Raw genomic sequence first — 14,151 nt, forward strand, 5'->3', positions numbered from 1 at the left:
GTACCCCTAATTTGTCTCATTTGCAAGTAATTATTTGGCTATTGGATTTTCTCAAAGAAGGGCTCCTGTACAGAATGCAGTCTCATCACGAGGCAAACGATCGCCTAAGAAACTTGCTAACTCAGCCCAAATCCCAGGCAATCATAATTCTATTTTGTGCCTTTAGAAGAGGAGGGAGAGAGAATACAGTCTGGAAGCTACTAAGGCTTCACTTTCTTCCCTTAAAAAAGAAAAACAAAAAACCAAACATCTCTAATCTCAACCACTTCAACTGACATGATTGGCAGGGAGAATAATTGTGCTGTGGAAATAAGGTTCCAGGGTTTAAATGTCCCCTGGTAGAGGACTCCCCCTTTATCTCTTGAACATGGACCCTGTGGTCTACGAGGCCTGGGTGGAATTCAGCTCTCCTGTCTTCGAGCTCTTTATGCCTGTGTCAAATGGGAGCCCAATAATCCCATAGGTTTGTAGTGAGAGAAGAGTGAGATATTTCATATAAAGCCCTTGTCATAGCACCTGGCATATAATAAGCCCTTGGAAATAGTGGCTATTGAGATAACACATACCTATAAACACAGATCTAACTCCTATTATGTTTGCAGATGTTTCTTTGCTTAACGAGGGATGCCCAGTCCTTGAAGAAAATGAAAACAAACAGTGGGAATAAATAAATGTTTTACAAAGACCATATAATATTGACACAATGAAAATATAGACCTTTTAAACAGAAATGAATAAATGATGGGACACCTGTGTCTCTGTGTGCGTGTTCACATACGTGTGCGCATGCGCACGATTTTCTTATAGGAACATGAAGAAATTCTAGCATGGTGCTTAAGTGAGACTATCCACGTAGCTCATGCTCTTTCCCTGTTCTAAGCCTTGCCTACGGTGCCTGTGGAGAAAAGCACTCTTTGTCTTTGTTTTCCATCTGGTTCTAATTGAGGGGAAAGAATAAAAACAAAACAAAAAAAAAACCATTTGTAGTTTAGAGTTCACCTTGTAATTTTTTTTGGAAGAACTTAGTTGAATATGTACTTTTTTCATAGCAAAGGATAAGGATGTCGTCTTCTATCCATCTCTTTCATGTGGCCATTCCAAAGTCCCCCGATTCGACAATATGCTAATCGTAGAACAATTTCTGTCAAAAATACGACATAGGTTTTCTTTCCTGTCCTTTCTGTATCCCTTTTAGAAATTCTTAAGGAGTGGACTCTTAATATTTTGCAATTTCTAAGAAAATCACCAAGCTGTTAGTGAAGTAAATATCTGTTTAATTTACAAACATCAGTAGTATAACTGATATTAGTCTGGAGAAAGACAAAGCACACTGAATTATACATGTACATCTAATTTTCTGTGTAAAAAAAAGTTTTTGGAAAGGAACATCTGCATCTTCACAGGGTACCCTGGGATTTTAATAAGGGAAGAGCACAGTCCACTATAAATCATGATCAATTCTACATTGTAATTTAGCAGCAAACATGTTAACATGGGAACATTAAGGTAATAAAGGAGCTTTATTGGTTGGAAAAAAAAAATCACAGTTCTTGACATTACAGCCTTTTCTCTCCCCGCCCCACCCCCAATAAAAGGGCAAAAAATGTCAAGGAAATATTAATTTGTAAAATATCTACTTTTCTAGTGTCGATCGCTACACACCATTTCTGTTCTGCGAGGACACGTTGCAGAGGGGCGCTTCTTTCTGTACAATGACCGTCTCACGCATAGACTTTACATACTCTCTGCAGGGGTCCTGAAGGAGGCCAGTAGGTCAGTGACACCAGTGGTCAGATGTCAAGGTAAACAAACCGATCAACACATATTTATCCCAAGATAACACCCTATGTTAGTACTATTGCCAACCCCCCCCCAAAAATCCTGATTTTTAAGTTTGAAAAATATACAAAAATATCAGGACAATTATAAATTAATATATATTAAAGCATTGAGAAACAGTAAAAGAATGGCCTAACATGTTAAGTACAATGTCCTTTGATACAATAAATATTTCTCATTGGAACTGAATACTGTATAGGGCTGTTTAGAACTCATAGAAACCAAAATTCATATTATTACTAATTTATTTATCAATAATCTATTGGTTCTTTATCTCCTTTATCATTTATATTACAAAAAATTAATACTGGAAAACGGTAGATAAACACTGCTGTGTGCTTCTTCGGCTAACATGCTGACGTTTACAAAGAAGATAGACATTGTTTTAGCGCTCCCATCCCTCTCGGGAATAGAACCCAGGTCTTCAAGGACGCTGTTCTGCACTGAATATTTCTCAACCGTGTGTTCTGTGAATTCTCGGGTTCCACTCCTCTGCCTTGCATCCTCAAGCACACACGGCTGCTCGAGGTGTCCTCGTGAACCGCAGACATGGGAACGAGGAGGGCACAGGGGGTCCACGATCTGGGCGCCGATGTCACGGCAGCACATAGCAGCGCGGCTCTCCCTCGCCTCTGTGCTTCTGCTCGTCTTCAGCATGTTGCAAAGATGAATTCGCAACGCTTCCCACCCTTGTGCCGATGCCTCCGGGTGCCTTCCTACTTCTCTCGCATCGGGGAAGCGTTAGTCCAAGCATTTTTTTTTTTCCCGAATGCAGAAAAAAAAAGTCTTTATTCTCATAATAAAAATAAGTCTGTTCTGTATTTTACAATATATTTCAAATATTTCCACTATGAAGCATTAATGAGTCCACCGCGGTCGAGACGCAGACAACATCTCCCGAAGACGCCGGCTGCCAGGGATGCGTTTAGGAGGCGCACCTGGTACAGCCACACTTCACCACCTTCTCGACCTCGTCCACGAACGAGGACCCATCAGTGCATTCGAAAGAGTATTTCCGTCGCTTGCTCCTCAGAGGTCCGCAGCACTGCCCTCCTGCACACCCACCTCTGCATTCCAACCGGGACACCTTCTTGGTCGTCTGGCAAGCGGCATAGCCCTGCTGCTTTTGGTAATAATCTCTTATCCGCTCCCCTCGACAAGAGATTTCTAGAAAAGAACAAGAAGCACAAGCATTTTCAGGGCCGGCACTGTAAGTCCCCCGCAAACGGACCGTGGATCCACAACTCAGGTCAGGAGGTGCTGCCTCTGTCTGCCGTGGGCAACCGCGATTGTCACGGTCCTGCTTATGTTCCGTATAATGGGCTGGTGGTGCCGCTTGCTGTCCCTTGAAAGATACTTTTTTTTTTTTTTTGGCCTTTAGTTTCTGCCACGTGAACACTATATATGTGGACTATAAATACTATGCTATTGGACTGACACGAAAATTGGATTCCTAAATCTTTTCCTTTATTGCGAAAATACACGTCTTCTGGTTTTACACTACTAACAGCTGGTTTTGTTTACCATAGGGAGCCGTTTCAGAGCGTTTGCAATTTAATTTATTAGACCTGGGGTTTAATATCATTCAATCTGTTACTTAATACAAGTAACATTCCACTAACTTCATAAATTACCCTAGTATGAACTAGTTCAAAAAGAGACATCTGCTTCGAGCTTCCACGGGCACGTTCCTCCAGTCTCGTCCCCCCGATACACGCACCAGAATGCCCGCCAGCTGGAGGCGAGGCGCGTCCTGGTCACGCAGACAGAGCAGAAGGAGAAAGGTGGGCCGAGAAGTCGGCACGCCCCCATCCCCCTCACCTGCACGCTGGGTGGTGATAAATCAGTTGATTCTAAGGTCAAAGGTGACTTTGTCCTAAAACTAGAGCAGAATTATGAGCTGCCTCTTCTCTGACCCAGAGACGAATTCATAATATAAATGGATGAGGGCGGCAGGTAAAGGTAAGAAGGGAGGGAAGCAAACGTGCTGCACCAGAAGGTAAAAAGGGGCATTTTTCACAGCACGTCAAGTGGCGAGAAGACGGCTGAAGGCCATGGAAATTCCTGCTGTGGAAGCTGAGGACACTTCACATCTGGTACCTTCATACGGCTGTGAAATCAATCAACAGCAGCAACTGTAGGCACTGCATAGACCTGGCGTTCCTCATATCACTCCTCTGTGTGTGTGCGTGTGTGTGCATGTGTGTGTGTGTGTCTCCTTTTCTCTCTCTTCTCAAAGATCGGGGAGGGGGAGCTCTTGCTGCAAAGGGTGGCACCCAGGTGGGTCGGCTTACCTCGGTCACAGCTGTCCCCAGTGTATCCACTGCTGCATTCACAGTAAGGCTGCCCCAGTCCCGAGAGCCTGCATTTCCCATGCTTGCACTTGATGGCCTGGCAGGGGTTAAACAGATCCTCCTCTTCATCACAGAGGACGCCCCCATGGCCCTCCAGACACTTACAGCTGTAGGAGAATGCATTGATGGGCAAGCAGGTACCGTGCACACATCTACAGTGAAGGAGGAAGGTAAAGACGGACGTGCATTAGGCAGAGGCGATAAGAATGGAGGAAGGATGATGGAAGGAATAGGAAAGAGACGGGCCAGTGAGCTGACTTCCTTCTCTCTCTCCTGCCTCCCCCTTGTCTCCTTCCCTTCTTCCTCTGTCCCGCCTTCCCTCCCTTCCTGGGTTTTGCTTTGAGGGCTGGGGTATGTGTGTGTGTGTGTGTGTGTGTGTGTGTGTGTGTGTAACCACCAAGCAGCTCGAACTTACTTATTTCCAAGACAGGGGTCATTGGTCCTCTGGTCACAGAGGGGCCCAGTCCAGCCTTCCTCGCACTCACAGGTGAAGCCCGACTGGCTGCTGGGCTGGCACGTGCCGTGGGCACACACCTTCTTGTGGCACGGCTCACAGCCGGGCAGAATGCCGGTTTGCATGGGCACCTTGCGGAAGTCCTGCAGCTCGCTGTTGATGTAAAGGTTGCGGAGGCAGCCGTGGAAGCTGGTGCCGTTCTGCCCGGGGGCCTGGCGCAGGGCTGCAGCCACGTTGTTCTTGCCGGGCATGCCTGCGGAGGGACACCAGGTCAGTGGTTGGGTTCTTTGGGGGAGATCCTCAGCAATTCCCCCCCCCGACCCAATGAGCTCCTCCAGCAAGGTGGCAGTCAGGGTGACAGTCCTTTAGGACAACCAGAGGTCATTGGCCTCCAGGCCTGTGGTTCTCCACCTGTCTGCACATTAGAGTCACCTGAGATCTCTGGAGAACTACTGATGCCTGGAACCTCCACTCAGACTGACTTCATCGGGTTATCTGGGCAGGGTGGGGGGGGGGGAGAAGAGGCAGGTGTTTCTTTGTTTGGATTTGTTTTTTGGAAGATGCTCCAGGCAATTCTAATACACAGCTAGGATAAAGAACCGAGTTCGTTGGCGGCCAGTCTCTTAAGTTTTAACATTTGTTTCAAATCAAACCTTACATGGAGGCATAAATGTATAAAACCTCAAAGCAGACCTACTGTAGCTAAAGGCAAGATCAGGAATCGGGGAGAGATCTGGGCTTCCCCCCCCAGCCACCTCTTTAACCTGGACACACGCCCTGGAAGCCGAGAGCTCCAGGAAGCACGGTGACAGCTTGGATGACATGCTCAGCGTCACCCAGTAAGACCTGGTTGCAGATCGGCTGACCAGTGAACCCCACAATCTCTAGGGCATGGTTCCATCCGTCCAGGCTTAGGGGGTGAGAGCTGGGTTCACAGTGACCTTTCACCCCAGCCCTGCCAAATTCTAAGCTGGCAACCAATCCGGCTCACCAACATCCTGAGCCCAGCGGTGCTGGTCAGCGTCTGAAAACCTCACCCACGTTTCCTATCATGCCAGCACTTCATTCACGTCGATTTTATTTTCTTGCTAATTAAGAGTGAAGCCTTCATAGGCCAAGAAATCAAGAATACAAATGAAATTCCTCCAAAAACAGAATTTGCAGTCTTTGCATATGTAAGTTCCACCGGTGACAGTCATCTGGTAAACTTCATTTGGCAAAACTGAGGAATCTTTCCATGGCCTAAGCCAGACCCTGAAATAGTTCCTGGATGGGATCCTATGTGAGGCAACCATCCAGACTGCAGTGGGGTAAGGGGAGGGAGCCAGAGGCCTTCAGGGTGTCTGATGATCCCCCCTGGCACTCACACCCTCACTCTGCCTGGGCTCTGGGCCACTGGCTGGAGGGCAGAGGCTGGGGAAGACTCCCTTCTCACTCTCCAGAGGGTTGGTTGGCTCTAAAGGCCTGACCCTCAGCAACGGCTGGGGCCTGGCTTGTGGCAATATCGCCTTCTCTATTCAAAGGAGCCGTGTTTGAACTCTAGCACCAACATCAAACACATAGACAGATGTACAAAACTACCAGGCAGGCTTGAGGTCAAAGTCTTTATTGTTGGTCCACGTACGCATGAGCCAGTTATTTCCGACCATTCTGGGGCTTAGTCTTCTCATCTGTAACATGAAGGGATGGACCAGGGCAGTTGTTTCCAAGTCTGTCATATGTAAGATCCACCAAAGGTCCATGTTCAGAAGGTGGCTTTCCAGGCCCCATTCTCTTCCCACCTTGACATTCTAACTGGTAGGAAGGGGTGGGGTGCAGGAATCTAAGCGTTAACACGCAGCTTGGTTGATTTTGATGTAAGTGCTCCCTGGTCACACTTCGACAGGTACTGAATTAGGGGTCTTGGCTTTGAACTTCCATGACCTCAGACTTTTAAGTCCATGTCCCTTTGGCCTTGGGAATGGAGTTGCTTTGTAGAGTGAACTAAAAAAAACTGAAATGTACCATTTCCAGGAAAGCCCAAGTGAAAGAAAATTCCTTGTTCTGGGGTAAGTTCTTCCAATTTAATCATATCCATTCATCATAAATGTGTGGACTTTAAGTCCACACGGGGATGGTCTTTTTTTCAGACATGCCCGTTGTCAAACTTGAAGAAAAAGATGAGCTTAGTGACCTCCCTCTCTTTTGCTAAGTCAGGTTCTCCTGCCTTTGCCACATCGAATTCAGGGCTGGGGTCTTATGATTACATTGTATTTTTAAATTTTAATTAACCCTTGAGACTGTGCCCTGATTTGGAAAGAAACGGGCCCACTGTGTTCTCTGGCAGTGAGGCTAGAGTGGAAGTGGCTTCCTTCAGGCCTGGATGGACAGAGGTCCTATCTGGATTCTTCCAGACCCTCTATCCTTAGAAAGATTGGCACTTCTCAGTTTGGAATATAAAACTTTTTTTTTTTCCTTTTTTGAGAAACGTTCTGACCTAAGCACTCCCATTTCGTAGGGTCCCCCACCCCTCTCACTGCATCGTAAAGGGGTTTTAAAAGATTCAGTGAAATGGTTTCTGATGAAAGCACAATAAATCAAGTGAAGGACAAGTCCAGAAATAAACAAAAAGCCACAAACTTAGATTGCTTCCCTTTCTGCACTATGTTAAAACGTGAGTGGCAATGCAGACAGATGGCTTAGGGGTCAGACAGACGAGACCTGGACTCAAATGAGGTCTCTATTACTTCACGGCTCTGTGAACTTGGGCATGTTTTGTAAAGTCCTTGCAGCTGTCCCTTCGGGATCATGAAACAAAAAATCATACCTACTTCCTAAAGTTCTGAGGATTGAGACTGTAAAGAAGCATTGTGTTGGACACGTCGCACGTGCTCACACCCGTGACTTGCTTTACCCATCCCTATGTATGGCTGTTAACAGTAGTGCAGACAAGAAATGGAGGCTTCTGTTTTTAAATGCATCTCCTAGTTGTGATTCCCATGAAGCAATGAGATCAGTCAACTTGCTGAGCAGACTTAGTACGCAACACTTTTATTCCAATGCAGTCTGGTTACTTGAAGACACGTAGGCTTTTCCTACTCCCCTGGGCAAAGAAGGGATATTTCTTTTTCAACTTTGTAACCTTTGTACATATGTTAACTTCGTTCCCAGCACAGGGTGGGTACTAAATAAATATTTACAGAACTGAACCAAGATTTTTAATGGTTTCTAAAAGTCCAAAATTCTTTCAAAGTGTTAAGATCTTCTAATGCTGAAATTACAAAAAACAGAAGTGCTCTGGACTTTCAGGACAATTCCAAAAATGCTTTCAAGGAAGTCTTTGAAGGGATAACATAAAAATGTAGAATCCCAAGGTTACTATTTTGTAGGAAATAATGCAAACTTTGTGAAAATGCCTGTCCTGCTGAGCAAATCAGTTACACTGACCCGCGTAGGAACTTTAGCTTACTTCTCTGTAAATGAGTTAATTTTATCAGTCAATTCACCTCAATCCAGTGTGATTTAATTCAATGCTACTCAATTTAACATCATATGATTTCTTGCTCCTTCACTTGAAACCAAATTCTCTATCTCCAGTTTATGTCCCTTCCTCCCCCCAGTAGAGGAAAACTCTCTCCTTTGTGGGTCCTCTCCTCTGGCCTCCTTCAGAATATTGCCCACATCTCTTTCTTCACCTGTTCCTCATCTGCCTTCTGGTTGGTTACACATAAAGTCCAGAATCTTCACTCTATCATTCCAACTTCTAGTCCACCTTTCCAACCCTCTGTCTTGTTCATTCACCTTAAGGTCTTAGCTCACTAGAACTACTTCCTGTTCCCCCAATACAAGTTGTACCTTTAATTCATTTGTTCATTCATTCATTCATTCATTCATCATTCGATCTTGTTAATAATTATCCTACCACCTACTAGTTGGCAAGTGGTAGCACAGACGATCTAGGATGGTAAGATTTGACAGAACCTTTTTTCTTTCTCTTTTTGGCATGGCACAATAAACGCAGCACACCGGGCCCATGTGTTCTTGCTCTCACACATGGGCTCTCTCGCTCTCTCTTTTTCCTTAAGACCTTGCTGTGTGGCCAAGGTGTGCTGTGTAATTTTCAGGGCTTGTAAGTAATAAACCTCTAATTTTTCTTCAAAGTTTCCTGATGCTTGTTGCTGATGGGTACTTTGCAGTCATAAAAAGAACCGCTAGAAGCTGTCCAACTATGACGTTGGTTATTGCTGGCCGAGACAGGCACGAAACAGATCTCTTAACACACGTCCAGGGCTCTTTCTTTTCTATCCTTGCTGTCCATCTTTCAGTGACGGATCATATGGGTCGACAGCCATGACACCAGGGATCAACAATTTCAGAATTAATCTATGATGAGAATCACAGGGTTTTGCGGACCTACTGGATTTGGAACAGAACTTACCTCCTACATAGAGTGGAGAGTCAAAATTCAGAGTGGACTGCTTTGACAGGTTGGTGATGATTTTGGGGCTCCCTCCATCCACGGAGAGGGACAGACTCTGATCCAGGGCAAGTAGTTCCACAATGTGAAAGTTTCCATCATTGATCGTCTCCACACTACAAAGAAAAAGTAACTTAGCTCATGTTTCAATTTTCTTTTTATTAACACAAGGGAGTTAAAATTAAAAACTCCATCAAGCACTTTTTAGGAAAAGATACACCTATCTACCATTAATAAAGATAAAGACCAATGGCTGGTTTAAAAACAGAAGATATTTCAGGGAGATACAATCAATTTCTACTTCTTAGGAATGGACACAAATTAAGCTGGTTTTCCCATTGGGAGAAGTGGAAATGAGTACATTTAATCACTATCCAGTCATAGTCTTCCAGGGTCAAGTCTAACGGTCCTTCTAAAACTTTAGAGGGTTTGTGGAGATTCATAAAATAGATAAAAACAAAAAGATTAAGAAACTGAGGCAAATGAAAAAATGGGGATTGAAAATAAGATGAAGTTGGGTGCAATTAGCAGGAAGGTGCGATATGGTTTTGAAGTGTGGCTGTAAATCTAACACGAGGGTCAACAGCAGGCAAAGATGAGCACGGGACCAATGGAGGAAATAGGATCCATACATGGCAGGGTCAGGGATACACTTACCTCTCACTGTGGAGGCAAAAACATGGCAAAATGGAAGTGGGCGTCAAAAATAAATAGTGAATATTAAAGAGCAAATATACTGGGATATTGACTAGGAAGACTGAAAAAAGGCTCAATGTGGAAATATGGGAGCATATGAGAGAGAAACTGTGAACACCTAGTATTCCCTACATGAGATGATGGCTTAAATTTCTGGGTGCTGATACTTAAATGTGCAAATAGGGCAAGCCTGGAAAATAACAGAAAAATGTACTGACATTTCTGTATGGTTCTCACCACAGTGTCTGATAATATTCCTTTGTTTAAAATAGATTAAAAAGGTTTTTTTGTGATTTGACTACAGTATAAACCATTCTGTAGAAGTGAGAAAACATCTGAAGTTCTCTGGGCTTAAGTGTTTGTAAGAGTCCACATACACAGGGATTTTTGATAACCTGTCTCAGATATCATCTTGTTTTAATGATAAATATTAGATATGCCAATTGGTATTTTTACCTTCTACACATTTCATTATCCCAACACTTGATACCAGTAAAACCAACAGAGGAAACAATATACACAAAAATCATTTACTAAATAAAGTTGTATACCAACTGTTAAACAGGATTGTCTTCTAAGGGAAGATACTGGATGGTCATATCAACTAATGGTCAAGCATACAGATTCTGGAGTCAGATAAACCTGCATTTGAATCCTGGTCTTGCATTTATGAAATGTTTGACCTTAGATAAGTTACTGAGCTGCTTACACACTTTGGTCTTCTCTTTAGTTAATGTTAATAAATATTTCTCCCTCTGATGATTAATTTGAGGTCTGTATGAAATGATTTTTTTTAAAAGATTTTATTTATTTATTCGACAGAGACAGAGACAGCCAGCGAGAGAGGGAACACAAGCAGGGGGAGTGGGAGAGGAAGAAACAGGCTCATAGCGGAAGAGCCTGATGTGGGGCTCGATCCCATAACGCCGGGATCACGCCCTGAGCCGAAGGCAGACGCCCAACCGCTGTGCCACCCAGGCGCCCCTGTATGAAATGATTTTTTAAAAAGTGCAGAGTGAAACACCCAGATATAGAAAGTACAAAGTTAAGTGTTAGATATCAGTATCACCATCACTGCCACCACTGTCATCATATAAATAATCCAATATTATTTCAGTATCTTCAGGAAGAAATTAGTTAGCTTTATTTTTGATATTATAAAATAATGCTAAAGACTGGCAGAAATAAAATAACTTCTTTAGTGGCATATCTTGTTCAAATTGCTGAGAAACAAACTGTGGGCTTCAGGGGGGAGGGGGTGGGGGAATGGGATAGACCGGTGATGGGTAGTAAGGAGGGCACGTATTGCATGGTGCACTGGGTGTTACACGCAACTAATGAATCATCGAACTTTACATCAAAAACCAGGGATGTACTGTATGGTGACTAACATAATATAATAAAAAAATATTTAAATAAACCAAATTACTAACATGTTTTAAGTAAAATATTAAAATGGAGATATATATATAGAGAGAGTGGTGCCCAATTGCTATTTCCTTTGTGATCATACACAGCATGTAAGTGGTTTTATAGGACTGCTCTATGAACATTAAGCTTGATTAAATCATAAATATTAATAATGGGAGCTCTTTTTTTTCCTTTTACATTTGCAAAGTTTGTACTGGAAAATGGGTTCTTGGTCACACATCAGTCTTAGGCAATCAGTCCTGGTATGTCATCACTAATGACAGTGGTTTGATGCAGGACAACTGAGTGAATTACTTTAAAGAAGGGGCCATGGATCATTTACTTCTGTATTCCTTAATGTAGCCAGTAGAGCTTCTGAGAAATAGATGCTTAATAAATACATGTTAAGTAAATGAAATATCAGGGAGAGTTGTTAAGAATAACATATAGTTTTTTTAAAGATTTTATTTATTTATTAGAGAGAAGGAGAGAGAGAGAGAGAGAGAGAGAGAGCGCACCAGTGGGGGGGAGGGGCAGAGGGAGAGGGAGAAGCAGACTCCCTGCTGAGCAGGGAGGCCGGAGGAGCTGAGGCTCCATCCCAGGACCCCAAGATCATGACCTGAGCCCAAGGCAGATGCTTAAGTGACTAAGCCACACAGGTGCCCCAAGAACAACACAGTTTTTTTTTTTTTTTTTTAGTAATACTAACCAGTTTCCAGTTAGAGATAGTCAAGAGGCTTCAAGCATACTTAGGGAAGGACATCTAAAACATGCATTTTATTTAAAAATTTGAATTTTTCAGTAGTCATATCCTGAAGGAAATGCTGGGATGTAAATCTTGTTCAGCCTGTCCTGGGTCTCATTAGATGTGAGGCACTGGATTAGTGTAACGTTGGGTTAGTGTGACTTCAGGTCATTTTTCTCTGTTTCATTTTCCTCATCAGGAAAATGCAAATACTAAGTCCAAAGAATCACACAGCACATAATATGGGCCAGGTGGTGTTCTAAGAACTTTACATGTCTTAACTCATTAAGAATCACAACAACCCTAACAGTTGGGCACTTAGGGTACTTAACATGGCACAGCCAGCGGCTAAAGAGATTTGAAGCTGGGATCCCTGTTTCTAGAGTACCTGTTTTTAATTATTATGCCTCAGTATTACAATAAAAAACCTGAAAAGTACCTAGTACTATACAAATGGCATGTGTTCTCTCTACTAACAAGACTTTAATAGGTGATTTTTCTCCCAAATAGCTCAAGATTAAAGTTCTGTGGAAAATAACCTTATATGATGGTTGCAAAAATTCATACATTCACCAGAAATCATGGGCTTGTAAAAAAAAAAAAGTAACAATTTTATAATAAGAGTTCGAAGGTTACGAGAATGCGTATAAAGTATATAGACTTCAAAACATGGATTTGGATTCTATTTTCCCAATTATAAGTGAAATTTAGACTGATTAGATTTTTTCCTTCCCAAAGTTTTAAATGTCTAAACTGATCACTCCTGAACTTGACTAGAGGTATCACTAAATTTGATTCCATTTATATTTCCCCGGAATTAAATGAGGCCTCACCATGGCCTTCTGACAGGTAAGTATTAAAAAATTAGTATTTTTAGATTCTTTGTGTTTTGGGATGATAGCATGTGTATGGGCCTGAAGAGAATATTTGAGAACTAAGAATATTCTAAATCAGTGTTTCATGCTGCCTTCTGAAGCATGAGATTGACCAGGGGATGTCCAGAAATTCTTTGCCTATATACCCTGTCCAATAAAAGCAGTGGCTGACACACCAGTTGTTACATGATACAACTGAGCCATCATTGATTTTACAGTCTATCGTGGTCATGCCTACCTATCTACTCACAATGCGTGACATCCTTTTGGTTTCTCAGAAGTATTGATTCCCAGAAGTATTGATAAACTCTCTTTCACTACTCCCTAGGGAACGATGTATTTGATGACTCATGAGAGTTGCAAGGGAACCACTTAACATTGAGCCTTTCCACTGGGAATGTACATTGAATTTATTACCACTATTATGTATTTAGTTTTACTAGACTTACCCTATTAACTGAGATTTTGTTTTCTTGAATTTCTAAGTGGCTGTATGAAAATAAAGCAGTTCCTCAACTAGGTCTTGTGGTTAGCTATAGAAAAAGAGTTTAAAAACTCAGGGCTTAAAAGAAGAGGGGCTCTAACTTGCCTCTAATTTTCTTTCTCTATGTAGGCCGCATCATCAGTGGCACTTTTATAATTCTGTCTCAGGCATAAATCTTCAGTTAATTCAGTAGTTGAATAAAGATAAACAGTTCACTTGGCTTATGTGACCTCTAGCTATTCACCTTAAAAATTTAAAGTATCTGTTGGCATGTTCCATGCAACAGAATAGGAGATGGACATCAGGCAAATTCAACTGGTCATCTCCTTTTGATCACCTATCGGGTGAGGATGCTTCATTTGTGAGGTGGGGATGGTAATACAACATTTCCCTACCTATTCAAATCAAAAGGAACATGAGGTCAAAGGGGATTAAAGGTATTAACTGTATGTGCATAAGAGTTTTCAAAAGGATGCTTTACAACATGATTGATGGATCAAGTTACATTTTAATAAGTGCTTTTGAGGCAAATTACCTAATTTAAATAAAAATGCACTAAATAAAAAGGGACTTGTACCTTTGAACGTACAGTAAGAGTCCCATGTAAGGCAGTCACATTTGCATTTATTCCTCATTATCCGGCTGTCTGAGCATCAAGAAGAGCCATAAAGCAGCAGCATCACCAATTACTGTGAGCATACGCTGTGCCTAGCACCATAGCAGGGCCCTCACGTTTGTTACTTCCAATTCTCCCAACCACATGTGAAAAATGGATACGATTCCAATTGCTTAGAGGAAGAAATGGGAGCACTAAGAGGTGAAGTAACTTGCCCAAAGT

At 42.6% G+C, this 14,151-nt stretch overlaps 1 protein-coding gene across 2 annotated transcripts in view; it reads right to left on the reverse strand.

The window, feature by feature from the left end:
* Positions 1 to 1,257: 1,257 nt before the first annotated feature.
* The window catches only part of SLIT2 (slit guidance ligand 2), a 344,854-nt gene continuing 331,960 nt past the window's right edge, over positions 1,258 to 14,151 (reverse strand). For both annotated transcript variants that reach the window (XM_040625101.1, XM_040625100.1), the window contains 4 exons: positions 9,065 to 9,219; positions 4,609 to 4,900; positions 4,134 to 4,345; positions 1,258 to 3,006 (listed from right to left, as the gene is read on the reverse strand). In XM_040625101.1, the coding sequence (XP_040481035.1) occupies positions 2,765 to 3,006; positions 4,134 to 4,345; positions 4,609 to 4,900; positions 9,065 to 9,219 (901 nt within the window). In that variant the 3' untranslated portion in view covers positions 1,258 to 2,764. The remainder of the gene's footprint in view (positions 3,007 to 4,133; positions 4,346 to 4,608; positions 4,901 to 9,064; positions 9,220 to 14,151) is intronic.

The sequence above is a fragment of the Ursus maritimus genome, unplaced genomic scaffold, assembly GCF_017311325.1.
Source record: "Ursus maritimus isolate PB19 unplaced genomic scaffold, ASM1731132v1 scaffold_8, whole genome shotgun sequence".
NCBI lineage: Eukaryota > Metazoa > Chordata > Mammalia > Carnivora > Ursidae > Ursus > Ursus maritimus.